The 18,729-nt window shown below is 41.3% G+C and overlaps 1 protein-coding gene across 10 annotated transcripts in view; it reads left to right on the top strand.

The window, feature by feature from the left end:
* Positions 1–18,729, top strand: part of ARID1B (AT-rich interaction domain 1B) — a 335,724-nt gene that overhangs the window by 258,981 nt on the left and 58,014 nt on the right. For all 10 annotated transcript variants that reach the window (XM_037392407.1, XM_037392406.1, XM_037392403.1 and 7 more), the window contains 2 exons: positions 9,217–9,396; positions 15,729–16,056. In XM_037392407.1, the coding sequence (XP_037248304.1) occupies positions 9,217–9,396; positions 15,729–16,056 (508 nt within the window). The remainder of the gene's footprint in view (positions 1–9,216; positions 9,397–15,728; positions 16,057–18,729) is intronic.

Genomic DNA, 18,729 nt, shown 5'->3' with positions numbered 1-18,729 from the left:
ACCACAAGCAGTCACTGATGAAGAACTTGACAAAATGTTGCTGTCACCGGGCTCAATGTAAAGTTACTGGGTATGATCCCTGTTCCTGGGACAGCTTCCCATCATGGCCTATAAACTGGGAGTGTCTGTGGTCCACATGTTCAGTGCACTGTTGTTTCCAGGACACTGCTCCCTCACTACCTAAGTTAACCTTTTAAGTGAAACTTCTCTAAAAATAAAAAACTTCTGATCTAAGACCCTTTATGTCTTTTAAAGTTAATATATAGGGCAATGAGCTGAAATCTATATAATGTACGTATTAACAACTAATGCTGGATAGTTCCTTGCATCCCAAAGGATCCCAAAAGGCTGTAGAAGGAACAGGAAACAGCTGCATATCAAGGGAGGGAAAAAAGTCAGTCAAGTCGTGTATTGTGGTAAAATAAAACAAGACAAAAGCATTTTGGGACTGAGGATAGCACGCTGATTTTGTGGTTTTGAAAAAAATACTATGATTTCTTTTATGTGTGTGCAGGACAGAAAGGAAACGTCATGTGTATTTTAGTCTTGTCCACAAAATCCATATATATATCATGGTATTCAATGTATTTACTTCATGAAAAGGATGATCTGAGTTGATCTGTGGAACCTTTGACCAGGAGTTTCCGGGGACGGTACGTTTTTCAAACCTGAAAATTAGACCATTTAAGCCTGCAGGCCTTGGACAGTACACATGGGAAAATGCTGTTCCTTCTTTGCTGTCTGCCATGATCTTCCGAAGTATGCATGTTATTAGGAAAACTTAGACAAATGTTGATTGTATAAAGCAGACGGACTCCTTGGGTTTTTAACGTTGCTGCTCAGATTAATTGCAGCAGCCTTAGCTACCTACTGAAACTGAGGATTTGCTTTGGGGGCAGTTGGGAGGTCAGGGTGAGATCCTCTTGTGCTGCAAGTCACCGTTACCCTGATTTTCCAAGCACTACAGTAAAAGCATCTTGTGTAAGTTATGTTGTAGTAAGATGGTGGATGAGCAATGTTTTTTTGTTCTGTCTGTGCATCAACATCTCCACAAATGTCTTTCCTTCTCTGCCCTCAGTAGAGCACTTAAAATTTACATCAGAGAGCATTACGCAAGGTTTGCATTAGGAAAGGTTGGATATTTCTTCCCCAGCTACCATCTGGGTAATCTGTCTGATCCTTCCCCAGATTCTAATTTATCAGTGATAGATTATATGAATTTCAAGGCTAGGCAGTAGCAGAGGGAGGTTTAGGGGTGGGAAAAATTTAAACAATATTGCATGCCATACATGGACCGGGTTTTGTAATATCAGAGAGAGAAGCAGAGGAGATTCAGCCAGTTAACCTAATAGCACAGCTGGTAAAACACTAGGGGGTCTGGGTTAAAACCTTAGCTAGGTCATTAGTTTCCATCTTCCCCAAAGCTATTCACATTGTAAAGAGAAGCAGTCAGACAAGTAAACAGTGAGTAGACAGTACGATAGATATTGAAGCATAATAAGAAAATACTTCTAAAGAAAAATAAAACCAATCCAGCACTTTTTCTTAAACAGAAGATTGGTCCTTTTGTGAAAAGGAGAAATACTGCAGTGATCTTTGCAGGGAGCCCCAGTTTTGCTAAGGTGATGTTTTCCATAGCTGCTGTTTCACATAAGTAAAGAAACATCCTTTGTTGAATGGATGTGAAGAAATTTGGTGGTTCTGCAGATACTAGCAGGTGCCAATGGGAAATTAAATTGTCCAGGTAACAAAGGGAAACAGTATCGCTGTTACTGTGGTGCAGAGAACCTTCAGATGTTTTTAGTGGCACCCTGATGGACTTGGAGAAGATGACAAGGTTTTATGTGGGCTGAAGAAAGAGTTCAATGTAGTAGGTGGATTATTTTTTTCATGGTTAATGGGGAAACAATAAAGAACTCTGTCTTAAAAACTCTTTGGGAATTTTTTTACAAACAAACTATGATTGGGAAAAAAATGAGGGGTTTAAAATAATATATATTTTTTTTTAGCTTTTTTACAAGTATAAAACTTCGTATCAAGAAGATGATTAGCCTTCTTGTTACAGGCTGAAGAATAAACCTCTTGATTTGTTCTGTCAGTGGTCTCAGTACCTTTTTTTTTTTTTTTTTTTTTATGCTGCTACCCTTCAGTTTTCCAAGTTGTTTGTCAGCAGAAGTCTTCTCTCTACCAGGGTTATTAGCAAAGATCTGATGTAATACCAAAATATTGCCCATGTCAGTGCTGCTGCTTGGGGCACATCTAACAGGTTCGTACCAGAGCCATCCAAAGATACTGTATTGGTGCAGTGCAGTAACTTAGCTGTGCTCAGTACAAGTCAGAATCTTTTTTGCCATCTGTTTGTGAAGGTTTTGTATTTATTTGATTTATTTATTTTACTTGCCTTACTGGACAGGAATATCGAGCATCAGTATTTGCGTCATCTAAATGAGGTTGACACTGCAAGCTGATCTGCTCATGCTCACCAACCCATCACTCTGTAGTGTATATTACTAAGTCAGATGTTCCATGTATGACAAACGTAGGTTTTGTATGTGCTGCACCAGTCCAGCTGGGCATGTTTTAGTAAGGCTGGCTTCTGGAAAACGAGAATAAGAGCTGAGGTATCTTGAATGTAAAGAAGTCTTGTGCCTGCTTGCTCTAGAGGCCAGTTTTCTTATGCCACCCACATGGTTTCACTGGATTCACTTGGGTTGTATTCTGGTACATGGATCAAATCTTCCCCAGTTTCTTCATTGCTGTTATTTGTTTAGACTTGTATAAAATTTTTGTCTGCTTAGATTTTTTCCAGTGTCTAAACCTCTGTCACTGTGTCCTTATTAATGTATATTTTAAGTAGCACCTTAGGGAGGTACCATGCCATTCTTTGCCAGTGACAGTAAGTAGTTTATGGCCAGGTAGCGCTGGCCATCCATAAGCAGTGGCACAACAGTGTTTTCTTAGCTCCTGCAGTCTGTAAGCTGCTCGTCTCTGGGTTTGACCACACCATTTAAAGATGTTTGTCCTAGTACCATCGATAGTCAGTGCAGAAAACCTGGTTGTGTATTTAGGGTCCTGGTGTCTCAGGCTTATGCAAGAGTAGCCAACTCTTTCAATTACTAAAACACTTCATTAATGTGTGAATCTTGCTCTGTTGCACGTTTCCTCACAGCGCTCCGAGGTACTTGCTGACTGTGGACATGTTTAGCTGGGCAAAACCCCAGACGTGGTTCACCAGTCCAGAGGCTTCCTAAGCTGCCCTTGCCATCTGAGACAGTGGGGTAGGGAGTGTTTCAGTCTAACTGTGATCTTCCCGAGCATGCTGCCATGCTAACAGGTTGCCAAGTTTTATTGTATCCACTGCACAGAATATTGGGGTTTATTTGTTTAGCTTTACTCTGCCACTTCCGTCTCAGTGTTGTTTACCCACGGACAAGCTACATTTAGGAGTTGCTGTTTAAATCTATCTCAGTTCTGTTGTCTTCGCTGGTGAAAATCCTGAGGTAGTGAATACAACCCAAATGGCTGTCTGAGGAAGGAAAGACTGCCAAAAACTGTCATGTGTGTGCAAATACTTGCTCTTTTTTCTAGAGGGTACTGTCCAGTGCCTTGTTAACATACCAAGCACTGGAAATTCAAGTGATTTCCCCCCCACACACAAGTTTTTCCATTATAGGTGTTGGAAAATACCTCTTTTTACGTATTTAATCTTTTTGCACTGATTTGTAAGTAGAGAATTTTATGTTATTTCTCTCTGATTATTTGATAATTAGTGAATGCAACAAGTCTGTTTCTGCTTTTCTCATTCGATGACTTTCAGAGTAGTAAGCCTGTCTAGCCCCTTCTGTAGCCTCTGCCCTTGAACAAGGGGAACATCCCTGTTACTCACTCGGAAGGGTTCCTCAGTTGTTTTGGTCCCATGCTCTGTCACTAAGCATGCCTCTCGAGAAAGAGCACTAGCCTGGTGTATTTTTAAGTTCTTTTTTACAAAGTACTGTTGCAAGTTGTATCTTTCCTCATTTTTTATTTATCAGATGTGTAATTTAATGATGATCTGCTATCACTGTAAACTCCAAAGTTTTCCTGAGCTTAAGTGTTCCCTAAGTGTTCCACGTGTTTTCAGGTTTACTTCATTCATGAAAATCGATGCAGTACTGGCTAAATCAAAAGGCCTCTCATTGACCGTGGGTTAAGTGTGTGCCAGTAGGCAGTTGCTGTCCATCAGCTGATGCGCAATAGCTTGTTACTTTGCAGTCCCTTCCTTTGTGTTTGAGTTGCTGCTTTCCTGGAAAGGTTTTTTCATATTCAAGCCAAGACTTTAAAAGATCAAAAGAATCCATTTGAGATGTTACAGCAACATCCAGCACATTCGGGGGGATTTTTTTATGGTTAGTGCTAAGGAGATAGTATTCAAGAAATGGATGATTTTGTATTGGTCAGTGTACGAATGTAATTAAGACAACCTTAGTGCATAATTCCATGAAGTTTTGCATATACATATGCATAAAGGAAAAAAAAATTAAATGTTTTTACAAAGGCATCATGAAATGGTATTAGCTGTGTGATGTATATTACCAGATGTTTGTACTGTAGCGGACAACAGAAGCTTCATTTTTGTCTTTATCAGAGGAGCAGAAACACTTCTATCACAAGCATTACCTGGTTTATCTTTTTTCCTGTATTTTGCTAAAAAGAAAGATGAAAAATATGCTACTACCTGACCATTTTTAAAACTTATATGCACGTTCTTTTTGAACATTTATTATAGTTACGGTGTCCTAATTGCTAATAGTATTGCTACTGTTTCATTTAGAACTAAAAAAAATGCAAGGATGACTCTACAATGTAAATGGGATTTTAATAAAGACAACTATTCTTAAGGTACGTAAATGTAGTATAAAAAATAACTAAAAAGGAGAATACTTCTGGCAGGCTCACTTTATTCAGCTACTCCTGAAATAGCTTAGTTTGCCAAAATCAACTCAAGTGTTTTTTTGGTAAGTAATGTCTTGTTGTGACGGCAAGTAAAGCATCATCTGTACCTCTTTTATCACTAATATTAAAGTAAGGGAGTAATTTGTTCACTGATGAGCATGTTGCCATTGCAATTTTTAAAGTCTTAACTCATAGCTGTTCCCTAGCAGTTTATTTGAAAGACAAAAATCCCCACCTTGTTGTCACAGAGGTTGACATGTCAAATACAGTCTGGCTGCTTAATCACTTCACTGCCTTTACTCCAGTGCAGCTCTAATGTAATCCTACCTCCCTTCCTCACAAAAGCAAATTTTATCTCAGATCTATTTTTCTGGAAAGATTCTTTTTTTTTTTTTTGTATCAGTTATAAAATGAAGCTGAACACTAGGGAAAATGTGTGTAAATAAGAAAAAATGAATGTATACCAGCTGCTCCCTTTCATTTCTGATAAGATTTCTAGTATTGATGTCGTTTTCTCTTTATGATGAAGAATGTTACGTCTTGACCAGGAACCCCGTCTTTCTTTAAGACATCTGAGCTTTCTGCAAATATTTGAAACACTTCAAACTGATGCATTGATCTCCAAACATTCACTGAGCTCTCACAGAGGTAGATTATGAGACCCCTCTGTTGTAATGGAATCCAGATCACAGTAAGGACCTGATTTTACCCTCTTCTTCTCATTGCATCTATAGCTGAAGTGACACTCCTCTGCTCTCTGGAGGGGTGTTGGAACATGTCCTGTTTTAAGGCCATGCTTCAATGTGCCATAGAGTGATAAAAGATAATATGGCACAGATAGTTTTTGTGAATTTCTGGCTTCCTTTTCCTTAATTCTTCACCTGTCCGTGCTCAAGAGAAGGTAGCAAAGGCAACCTCGTTTGAGAGGGATCTCAGACCTTCTGGGATAATGAAACACATGCCTAACACCAAAAGCTGTTAAAGGAGTCTGTTTCATTCTTGTGTTAATCAGCATCTCTGTAAACTAAGGCCAGAGCATGAGTTTGAGCGTTATCTGTTGTTACCTCTATATCTATCGTAACAATTACCTATGCTGCTGAATTACTGGCATGCTCCACGGCATAGTTTTGGCTTATGCCTGTGAGCACTCCCTGGGCCACAGCCCAGGGCATGGATAAGGCAGCACAAGGGACTGTGCGAAGGAGTCACACAGATGAGATGACCAAGACTGAGTGGGAAGGTTTAGCTGGATGGACACAGGCATGCCACACCGCTCTCCAGGCCAGGGAATGGTCCTGGTGTGTTTTATTTATGACTGTACACACAGCCATGCAGTCTACTCCACAGCATCAGAAACAGATTAGGAGAAGTTTCCTGAAGAAGAGGTGATTTGAGTGGAAACATTTATTTCAATTATTACTCTAGTCCCTTCAGGACCTCTTCTGACAACAGCAGAGCTAGCTAAAACTGACATTCTGCATGTTCTCCATTAGACGTCAGTCCACGTTCGCCATGAGATTCAACAACCAGCAGTCTCTCTGTGACACTACTGGAAATCACTATGGCCAGTACGGACAATAGCTTTTCAATGTGTCATCCATCCTTGTGGTGTTAAGAAAAGTACTGCCTGTGATAATAAGTCTGCTGAAAAACCTTTTATCGTTAGCACAATGTTTGGAAAGTTATCTCGTATAGATTAAAAGGCCTACAGTGAACAGAAACGCCTCGCTTCTGTGCTAGTTCCAGGAGTAACTTTACTATCTTTATAATAAAAAACTTAGTGTGACCAGTACAAAATTTTTCATTTAAATGGATCTCACGAGTGTGATATATGTGGTGTATGTGTGTCAGGAATGTGAGCATTTATTTCATACAGACATACGATTGTATTAGGTTTCTAAATTAGTTACAGCACTGTCGGCAGAAGACATAGGCTTTGTAATACGATTTGTGCACCGAGTGGAACTGTTCTAAAAATTGAGGGGTCTGTTTCAAAATAAAGCTAAGTGGAGAAGGTTGTACAAGTTTTCCTTTATAGAAGCGTGGAGTTTTCCAACCAGGATGGACCAGTTTCCAAGCCACTGTTTCACTTTTCGTTATTTGCTGTGCTGTGTGCCCAGCGCCTGTGGTCCGGCTCCCTCCAGTGTGGGTGCCAGGCTCTGACTTTGCAGTTCAGGTGTGGTCAAATCCCTTGTCTCGGGGCTTGCACAAAGGTCAGGAAAACTCTGTGTGTATTCCGCTAAACCTTGCAGTTGTTAGCGTTTTAGCATATTATGGATTGAGCTGTTCAGAGCACAGAAGAACGGGGCGCAAGGGGGTGTGAGATTGTCTCAGCACCTGGTTTTTCTCTTTACAACCTGTGGCATGGAGCTTCTTGTCTCTCAACAGGGGGTTTAGTGGATGGATAAGTACGCTATATAGTATAGGTTTGTGGAGTGCTCAAAAACTGTTTCATGTGTTTAGACTCAAAACTTAAGCTCTAGTAAGGCACACACCACCTTTCATTTCTGCATTGCATATATTGTCCCCTCTCATACAGCACTTTGTCACCAGTGTACAAATGGGGAGGCCAACCCACAGAAAGGTCATTTGCCCACTGTCACCTGTTACTGTGTCAGTAACAGCAGTGCTTGGATGAGAAACCTACTCTTTTGAGTTCAAGACATGCTTGTTGGGGCTGTGGTCCCCACAGAGAAATCCCTGAGCCACCTGGTTGTGGGAGCCGTAGCACCTCAGTATTTTCAGTTACAAGTTTAATCATGTGTCCTGTATGTGACTCAGGAAAAACCACCTCTCTCCATTAATTCAGACATTGAGCATTAGGCCAGTGTGTTGTTCGATACCAACCAGTGAGAGAACACCCCAGTCCTTTGGGAGAGTCATGCTCCTGCCACCTCTCCCTCCTCCTGTCACCCATTTCTGCCTCTTCGCAGCTTGTCCTTGCCTCTCTCTCCCCTTTTTCTCTTTTTTTCTTTTTCTGATCTTCCCTTCAGCAGCTTCCAGTTGTCCACTCACCGTTGGGGTTTTGCTCTTACCTTACCTCTATTCCCTCCTTCATGTCAGGAACAGTGTAATTAATGTTGCCAGGCAAAGTGTCCCTTGGCTTTCGACTTCACACTTCCCCACATGCATGCTACTAAAATTAATGGAGAGGAGCGCAAACACTCACCTTTCATAAATAATGCTTCAGCTGGCTGCAACCTCAAAGCGTGGGTGCCTGAACTAGTTGCAGGATGGGCCGAAACGCAGACTTGCTCGTGCACTTTTGCAGGCTGCTGGTGGCAGCAGAACAAACGCTGTCTTTCAGTACATTCTCATTTTGCCTAGCAGAGAAATGCGAAGATGAAATGTAATATGCAAGCAGAATAGAAAAGAAAGCATATTTCCTCCACAAATAAGAAAAAGAACCTTACTGTCCTCTCAGCACATCCTCTTCAACATTGAAAACAGCACTAAAACCTTTCAAGGTAAAATGTTAGAAAACCAGCATCCCTGCATAAACATTTTGTGGGCAGGATTGCAGGTTTTTTCCCGGTTCATGAAAACTGATCCCACCACAAAGCCCTCTTCTTCCATTTGATAAGCTTGGTTTCTTTTCCTTTATATGAAGCTTCTGTGTTTTAAAAAAACATTTCACTAGGTCTTTTGTTGAACCTTAAATTAAAATGGGATTCATTAATACATTTACAAAAGAGGAAAAGGAGAGAATGCAATACAAGTGTGCTGGGGACAGACCAGAAGAAGGACCTAGAGCACAAATACAGACCAAAAGGACTTTTTTTTCTGGCTGGTATGACTAGATTGCACATAAAGGGAAATTTTAGCTCTGGTGAGTGTGTGGGCGATAGGATTATTTACAGTGGATTTCTGTGTGCTGAATTTATGCACTTTGGTAGCAACATAAAATTTTGTAAGTTATTATACTTCCACCATAAGCCATCAGGCAAATTCCCTACTACTTAATAGGTATGCAGATAATTGCATTTAATTTTTTTTCCTAAAGATGGTTTTAATTTTAAAATCAGCAGCCATTTGTAACCAAGAAAGTCTGCCCTGTCTTTCTTTTACAAGTAAAAGTTTTTGAGTCTTGTGTAGAGGTTTTTGTTGTTGAGACAGCTTTGCTGACTTGGAGATGCATTTGTTTCCGTTTGTATGAACAATAGCATTTTCCTAGGTATCTTTAGTATGAAAATTACTAAAAGGGGTTGAGGTTTTTTAATGTCAAAGATTTCTTAAATAGTTACCTCAATACTAATTTTTGCTTTGGCGCTTTTTTCTCTTTAGGTTTTATGGCAGGCATACAGAGGAACCCCCAGATGTCACAGTATGGACCTCAGCAAACTGGACCTTCCATGTCACCACACCCCTCGCCTGGAGGCCAAGTGCATCCTGGAATTGGTAGCTTTCAGCAGAGTAATTCAAGTGGTACTTATGGGCCTCAGATGAGCCAGTATGGACCACAAGGTAAAACGCTTTCTGGCATTACGTATGATAATTTATATATATTTGTAAATTATATGTGTTGTGTAGGTAGGTAGGTAGGTTTGTGATTTTTTAAATACAAAACCAAAAAAAACCCAAGAAACACACACACAATGCCCTCCCTAAAAAAAAACACAAAAAAACCCCAAAAAAACCCCACTAAACAAACAAAACTGTCATCCAGAGGTAGAGCTGTACCTTGTGGAAGAAGCTGCTTCTGTTATTAGCACCTTTCTCTGTATAAAAATAGTGACCTTAAATTGGGGAAGGAAATGATGAATCTGTTGCTTTGCCAGGACCATTGTTTGGGAGCCCAAGCATGTCATCTCTGCAATGAGGCCGTGTTTGACCAAGCATGGAATAAGGGTCACAACACAGACCCCAGAATAGGACTTCTTTTCTTAGATAAAATCCCAGGGCCAGTTTAGAATTGCATGGTGACTGTGAGGGTTAAAGTCTTCTAACGAGCATAATACTACAGTGGCTACTGTGAAAATATAATATTGAGCTCTAATGCATAAGGTTTGTGAATCTTAACTAACCCTTCAGACTGAGAGAGACAGTTCCTTTTATTTTGCTTGTTTGACAGAGTTGTTGGAGGACTAAAGCAAAAAACAGAATACACCGTTTCTGCCCCTGGACAACCTTGAGCTTGTCTATTGTTTTGCCTTTAATGGATAACCTTAATAAAGATGCATCTGTTTAGGGGTTAATGAAGTTGATGTCAAGCCACAGAATGTATGAGGGGCAGCATTTTCTTTAGAGGTACATAAAGAAGCTATTTCAGCACTTCCTACTATTGCTTGCTTTCTTAAAATCTTCAAAAAGGACTGGAGGCAGCGATGAGAAAATCTTGAAGGGCTTGATGGCTTGCCTGTGCTAGCAAGGAGTTTCTGAGAACTAGTTCTGATGTTTGTTTGCAGGGAGCCTTGCTGCCCTGTGCAATGTTCCTTTCTGTTTCATCTTTGGGTAGCGTTTGTTGTGTTCTGCGCACAGGACTACAAGCCAAGATTTCCCAGTTTCTAATTTTGGCTCAGCCTTTTACATCATCTTTCAACTTAGGCAAGTAGATTCATTTCTCTGCTTCGCTTTCCTTAACTGTAAAATGGGGGTAGTAATGCCTCATAGTCATGTGTGAAGATTAATTACCTAACTCCAGTTGACTGTGCTTTCCTTTTATTTGGAAAGCATTTTGTGGCCATAAAATGCTGTCCAAGTGCTTATTTTTATCTGCACAGTGAGCAACTAGCTTAACTGGTAAAAATCCAGTGGATTTATGATGTGCTATCCTGACTTCCAGCTGTACTGCTGCTGCTGAGATTCCGAACCATGGGAATAGTGGGTGTCAAGTGCAGTAAAACATTAGCCATCCACACTGATTGAATGGAAAGGTTTTTGTACTAAATCAATGCATTTAAGTAACATGCCGAATACTACTTTCTTTTTTGCTTGAGTTCAGCAGTTCTTTTCCTCCCTCTGAAGATGAAAGTGCCTATGTAATGATTTTACGGGTCGCGGTCAGGAAGAAATGGCTATTAAAAAGTGAACTTGAGGGGCAGGAAGAAAATGAGCATCATTGTCATTAACAGGCCGTTTCAGAAAGGTCTGGTGAATAGTGTGATGGATGAAAAGCGTGTTCTTCTGCCAGTTCTTGGAGAGTACCAGTGATCCTGTTTACTGGTCATCATAAAATTAGGGGCCTGCAGACTTCCAGCTCTACAGGTAACAATTAGAGCAGAAGAATGCTACCTTTTCACCAGGCTATTGTGACCATTCAGAAAATCTGGGGATGAAGATGGTGATATTTTGAAGTCATGTATTTACCCAAATTTAAGTTTTTGATAGCATTTTTTATTTTTAATGAAAGTAATCTAATTGCAACTCTTAACATACCCTCTTCCAAAGCACAATTATGTGCCAGCAATGATGAATATATTATATTGTTATCCCATTTGCCTTTTATTGGCAAAAACCCAAATATATTAAAAATTACCTGGGTTGCAATCAAGTTCTTAAATTATTAAAGTAAAATAATTCTCAGGGATTTTATTGGCTTTCTGTGTTTTGTTCACATAGGCCTTCCTCCAAACTTAGGCATAGGCTAAGTTTGACAGGACTAGTTGTATTTTTATGTATGCGTCAAAGCATTCTGTGACATTTAGCTTTTAGTTTGCATGCTGGATTTCACTGTGTGCTGTCCTGAAAACCATTGCTCGAGGCTAGTGTCTTTTCTATGCAGTGGAATTGCTCACCATAATAAAGACTATACCAGTAAATTTGGGTTGGAGGAATTAGCCCCCAGATCGTGAGAGCAGAATGATCCATTTCATGCATATGGTTGATTTATTTGGGTTTCATGTGTTTACGTGACACTTAGGTCTATAATAAGAGTAGAATATATTTTCCCAGGAAGTAGTTCTTTACTGGGGACCTAGTCCAATCCTGTGAAACCATTTCTTACAAAAATAAAAAATGGCTTTGGCTCCACACTTCTGTGTGTCTGTGATACAACACAGGAGCATGGAGTACAGAACATCAGTTTTAATTTTGTATTAAATCCCAGCATTTTCCTGTCCCAAGAATTAAAAAAAAGCAGAGCAAGGATGGAAGTTGTTAGTGATGGAAACAGTCTCTTTGGTTTATATTTGGACAGTATCTAGCTGGGGGGCTAATGAAGCTCTGGTCTATGACCCGAGCATCAAAATGCTGCCACAGCAAAATGTCCCTCAAGTGCACTCTGTAGAGCAGTCAGATCCTGTAGTCAGTTGGGTCTTTTTAAGACTGAGGCAAAGAAAAACTTCCTGTGGATCAGTAAAACGTGTCAGACATGCATCCTGTCTCCTGACTTTTCCTACTTGATTCAGCAGTAAACTGTTCTGTTTGGGTGTAACAAAGAGAAACTACTACTATGTTTGAACCATAACCCTAGAATTTCACAGTAAGTTAAACCGCCTTTCATTCGTGGTAAAGCAATATGAATTATTTGTGCTTTGTAACAAAAAACCACTTTGCTGTCTAGCTCCCACTGATGTTAATCCTAGATTTCAATTGAAGTGGTGGCGTCTTAAGGATGAGATACCTTAAGTATCTTGAGAGTCTGGACCTCCAAATCCAGACCCACATATGCAACAGCCTGTTGTTAAGGCTTGAAATATCAACTGTATCTACTGAAGTCCCCTAGGTAAAATAGTTTCACAGGAATTCAGAACAATACATTTAAATTGTCTGTACAAGAAAAACTTGATGGTTAAGTGCATATTTAAAAAAATATAAAATTATTTTAAGATACTGTTTTTAATACTGTGAATCTCACCTACGTCTCTAAGCAGAGAGCAAAACTAACAGGTAGTTCTCAAATTTCCCTCTTTCCCGCTTGCCTAGAAATGGCAAGATATCAGAGCACTTTGTTCAGCAAACCTGGACAAAGTGGACTAGAGTTTCAGCAGTGAGTATGAACATCTGTCTTTGGCAGGTTGTTAGTAGGGTTTTTTTTTATATTTTATCTTCATTACACTTTTTTATTTCTTCCTGATTCCAGTTACTGCTTTGGTTTTTCTCATGCTTTTGAGATGTCATCTCTCTGGGTATAATTCTATTCTGCCAAGGGGGAGTCGGCATAAAAAATCCCTTGGATATGGAGGGGAGGAGTTGTTCAGTAATATTGTACAGCCGCTTTTGCCAGGCTTGTACCCACTTGAAAAGTGTGGGCTCTTGGACTTGGCTGCCTGACACGTCCAGCTGATGTGGGCTGGCCTAGCATCTGCTGCATTCATTGTGTTTAATGCTGCATCCATCTGTTTTCTGTCAAAGCCACTGCCAACAAATTACTAATCTATTAGAGAAACATGGAAATAAGATTGCACTCCTCATTCCTGGCAGTTCCTCTTGTATTTTGTTTGGCTTTTATTTTGCCTTTCTTTTTGTGGTCTGGGAAAGGTATAAGAATAGCTAGTACTTGAGGTATTGAGGAAATGCTTAGGGGGAAAAAAAAACATGGAAAAAACATTGACACTTGTTCTCTTTACTGAAGAGATACCACTTCCCCGTGCTCTTGGACGTGTATCCCTGGAGATGAATGATTAGGATTATTTTCACTGAGCCACATATTTTTATGGAGAAGATTCCACTGTTTTTTCTGTGTTTTGCTTACGCTGGAGAAGCCAAAGCACAAAAGAAGAGATTTTTTTGTCCCAATTCAAAATAGCATCAAAACAGCAATAGTATATAGCGTTGGTGTTTGCTCCTCCAAGCATGCTGCTGAATCGTACTTTGTAGACCCTAAATGACAAAACAAATTGGCTTTATGTAAATTGGACTGACAGTAGCTCCCAGTGATTATGGATATCAGGTCTGCCAGTCCAGGGAGGGAATTTGCTTCACTTTGGGAAGCAGTGTTACTAATAGCATGTACATAAAATGTGTTAACAGGCTGTGCGTAGTCTTTGAGCACACATACACACCATCTTGCTGCATTGAATTTTTCTTGCACAAAACAACTGGAAAACCAGAGCAACATCCGAGTTGTGTGTTACACCTTGAACACTGAGCAGAGCATGAAACCAGTGAAGCCTTCAGTCTGTGGTCACATATGTTGGATCAGAAGTGTGGCTTGAGCAGGTCTCAGCAACCAGAACTGTGGCTAGGGGCGATGGCTGGCTGAACAGAAAATACTCATCTGCCAGCAGCCGAGCCTAGAGAAAGAGGAGGAGTGACAGGGCAGTCTGAAGGCAGCATAAAGCTGAATCTGGAGCCTTTCATCTCCGTTGAACCACATATTGGGGATCCTTCTGTGAAGACCCCCAGGCAGAAACTTGGTTTCTAAAACAGAAGAGAATTGTTGGTCCGTTTCCTTGGGAAGCGTAGATTGCATGTGTTCTTGCTGAGGAGGACTTGTAGCAGAGTGAGTCAGTTACCGGGTGGGGAGGAGGGGAGGATTAGCCAAAGCACAGCAGCAGGAGCATATGAATTAATTATGTGTGCATTCAGATGATGGATGAATATATTTATTTTAACTATAAACAGGAGTTGCATGCCACCAACTCCTCTGCCTGGTAGCTGAGGCCTGAGGAGAGACATGGCTGATCTCCATGCTCAGAGGAAGAGTCCAAGGGCTGCTGCCTTTGAACGAGCGTGGGAATATCTGAGAGTAGTTGGGAAACTCTGCTCTGTGGCATCCCACAGGGAGGGATCGGGTCGTGTTTCCACTAATCTGGATGAGATGGAAATAAAGACAAGTCAAAACTGATGACTGAAGTAATGTGATCCGTTTCCTAAAATACTTTTCTGTCACATCTTTACCTTTTTTTTCCTCTCTCTCATGCTGCTTGGGTTTGTTTCTGTAACACTGAATGCCGTACACTTGCTTTTTCTTGAGCTTTCAACATGATAGGAAAATTTGCACTCAAATGAGTTAGGCTGCTACAAGTGGAGCAGTTTGCTCCACTGACAGCATAAATTGTGGTCAGCCAGGTTTTCATGCCATCCTTCGTAAGACACCTGTTTGTATTAGCATCTTTGTACTGTTGCTGATGACCCTTGTAATACTCGTTTTCCCAGAGGAGGCGCGCTGTAAGCTACCACCCCTTCTGCTGGCGTAGCCAAACATTGAATTTACCAGGAAGGCAGGGTAGGGCAGGAGGGAGTGGGGATGTTTCTCGGGGCCTGGCAGCTGTCCTCACCAGTCCATGCCAAAGCATCTCTGACACAAACGGGCAGAACTGTTAGGTTCAGGAAGCTGGTGAGACTAGCCTGTTGCTGAAATTGCAGAAAGATGAAGAATGAGAACATGAAATTACAAAAATAAGATTCTCCCTTGAGCTTATGTAATGGGTTTTTTACATGCCACATTTCTCTTTACTGCATAAGGCAGTTTTGTATTGTGTGCTATGTTGTTAACCCTCCAGAGGCAGCACTTTTCTTTATTGGCTGTTATCTCATTACATATATTAGGCAGAAAATGTTTGAGGGTACATGAAAATCAGGTACATAGGATCATTCAGGTTGGAAGAGTGCACAGGAGTTGTTCTTGGCTGACCTTGTATTCAAATCAGGGTCAGATACAAGATCAGAGCAGGTTACTCATGGCTTTATCCGACTGGTCTTGAAAACCACCAAGGAAGGGGTCTGCACAACCTCCCTGGGCAGCCTGTTCTGCTGCTTGTCTGTCCTCACGGCGAAAAAGCTGTCCTGACTTCGAGGCCAGCGTGGTTCACTTTAGTTCACATGTCTAAGCTCTGCAGCTGCTAACTTCCTAAATAGAAATACTTGCTCAAACGTTTAATGTTTTTCTCTGTGCTTTTTATCATTTTGTTCAGGAAACTACTCCAGACCACCGACGTACAGCGGTGTGCCCAACACAAGTTACAGTGGCCCGGGACCCGGCATGGGTATAAATGCCAACAGTCAGATGCATGGACAGGGGCCAAGCCAGCCTTGCGGTACCATGCCCCTGGGACGGATGCCGTCAGCCGGGATGCAGAGCAGACCATTTCCTGGAAACATGAGCAGTATGACCCCCAATTCTCCTGGCATGTCTCAGCAGGGAGGCCCAGGGATGGGCCCACCCATGCCAACTGTGAACCGTAAGGCACAGGAGGCAGCTGCTGCAGTGATGCAGGCTGCTGCAAACTCCGCTCAGAGCAGGTATGCGTCCAGGTGAAAGGAGCTTAAATGAGTAGGAATGTTATTCTTACCATTTCTGAAGTAACAGCACTGTATAGGTGCATGCATATGCATTTATACATGTTCTGTTTGTGCTCTCCTCTCCGGAGGAGATGGTGTGTGGAAGAATACTTTTCCTAAAACTTAAGGGGAAAGCATGCTATCATGTGTTTGAATTATCCTCTTGGAAAGCAGCTGTGACAGTGGAGATGACAGCCACTTCCAGTTTGTTTCTTGGCACTGTAGGCTTTAGGAAAGCTCACAAGGTTGCAGTGACATTAGGAGTAGAAAACAAGCCCTCTGCAACTTAAAATTGATTAGCTGGATATATTTTTTTTTATCTCCGGCAGAGAGAGGGCCAACATGTCCTTGGCAGCTTGTCCCTGCCAGGAAGTAAGGAAGCTTATGAAACTTCCCATCAACTCTTGCATTTACTGCCCATGTTCTGAGCAGCAGTGCTGATGACAGTTCTCTTCTACAGGATGTTCTTGTTCCTAAGCAGGCAGGCAGAGGGGGAGAGGAGGGTGTGCTGAGGGGAGCAGCTGGAGGGGAAAGGCAGAAGGAGGCATAAAAACAATCATTAGTTATCTGGAGTTGATAACTGCCACTTATGCATCTATAAGAGAGAACCTCCAAACAGGAAGGTAGAGGTTGGAGCCATCATCTGTCTTTGTATCTCCCCTTTGGGCAGCATAACTGCATGTTACCATTTGTGCATGGATTTTGGCAAAGGCACTTTTCTATCTGTGGTTATTCTTAAGATGCCTGAATACTTGCAATGAAATCATATTTTCTGGGAAATTTTTCAGATTAAGTAATTACCACATTTCCCTGGACTGAAATAACTCCTGGTGTATTTATTATCTTTTTCTGTTACAAGAAGTTCCATTACATGTGAGAATTACACAAAGCTGGTTGCACTGTTCTGGTGAGCATGTGTGTGTGTGTATTAAGCATCTTGCTTTAATTTATGCGTATGCATACACAGAAGCACATACACACATACAAGTATTTATCATTCAAGACCAGTGTTTGTGGACAGTAGAGTTGCTCTAATTCCAAGACACAATATAAACTAGAAATAGGAAGCTAATGTGTCCCTGTATCTGTTGCTTTCTTGTTTTGCAACTTCGTTAAGGCAGGTGCCTTCTAGTGATACGAATAACAAACTTTAAAACAGTAACAGTAAATTCAGTGTACTTCATGTTCTTGTTCAGTAAAATGGAACCATGTGCCCTTAAAGCAGACTGTGCTCTAGCAGATATCTGTGAACCAGCCATCTCTTGCTTGTGTTGGTTGTTTTAACAGATCTGTCTAGTAGGATTTACAAAAGTCTGCTTCTGTCTGTCTGGTTTAGGCTAGAAGCTGATGGGTCAGGCACAAAGGAATAAATGGGCCATCACTGCAACTGCAGGAACACTTTCTTTGTAATCATGTAACGAAAGGAAGGGCTCATGTTTGTTGGCCTTTAGAGCAAGAAAAGACTTTGTCTTAAGCCAGAAGTATTTGGTTGTGATTCAACTTACACTTCAGGCATAGTGTGTGGTGTTTGATCAAAAACTAGGTTAAATGTTTACCACTCCTATCTCAGACCTTCCTCCCAGGTCAGTTTTGTTAAACTGCTTGTGGTTTCCAGCTATGCATGGGCAAAACACTGTTTCAGAGCCTTGCCATCACATACTGCCCATTCCAGTGATCCAGCACCTGTGGAAGGGCTGAGTGGGCTGAGCAGTCATCAAATCTCTGTGGCAAATACTGGCAAAAGGGCCATTTATACAAGGCAAATTGAGCAAAATCTGTCACACCGCTCTGATGCTGGGGGTTGCAAGCACACTGTTCTCTTTGATCTCTTTGATCTCAAGTCAGCTGTAGAGGAGAGAGCGTAATGGCTTTTCTCTGTTCCTGCAAGTCCTCCATACTTGCATATGGAAGGAATGTACTTGCCGGTGATTCGTATTTGGGATACAGAACAAATCTGAAGAGGCTGTTCTTTGGTTCTGCTTTAGGCCACCATACATTAGGTCACCTGTTTATCCCAGCTAGGCTGGGGCTGGCAGATGCCCCATGTTTTCTTCACAGCACCCCAGCTATGGCTGTGCTCAGGCTCCCTTGATGCACCAGCCTGACCAGTACAGGTAGGTAGCAATGTAAACTGGACTTGCTGTGGGACCTTGGCAGGTTTTTTTAAACTTTCCATGAGCATGCTGCCTGGCTGCTGAAGGAAAATAAAAATCATGCGAAAGATACACAAATACTTGCATCGTAGAGCGTTTTTTAGTATTTTGTTTTCTTTTTACTAACATCACTGTGACTACAAGGAAAATCTGCATGTCACTTTGCTCACACACCTGCATGGCTTTTGGCATGGCTCCGTTCCCTTGTGCCTGAGAGGGAACTGAAGAACCTCATCACTGAGAAGGAACGAGATCCCTCCTCCTTCTGACCCCAGGCACCCTCTTTCTCCCCTCATTGGTGTTTTTGTCTCACAGTGGTGCTTTGCAACCCCATTTTCTTGACTGTTAGATTTTTATTACTGTAAAACACACAAACCCATGTAGAATTAAGAGGGAAATGAAATAGTTGTGTCAGAGTCATGGTTACTCAACAGTATTTCTGTACAGGTTGGCTGTGATCCCCTTCAAGGTCAACTTGTGG

This window comes from Falco rusticolus, chromosome 6 (genome assembly GCF_015220075.1).
Source record: "Falco rusticolus isolate bFalRus1 chromosome 6, bFalRus1.pri, whole genome shotgun sequence".
Lineage (NCBI taxonomy): Eukaryota > Metazoa > Chordata > Aves > Falconiformes > Falconidae > Falco > Falco rusticolus.
This window is presented reverse-complemented; position numbering and strand designations above follow the sequence as displayed.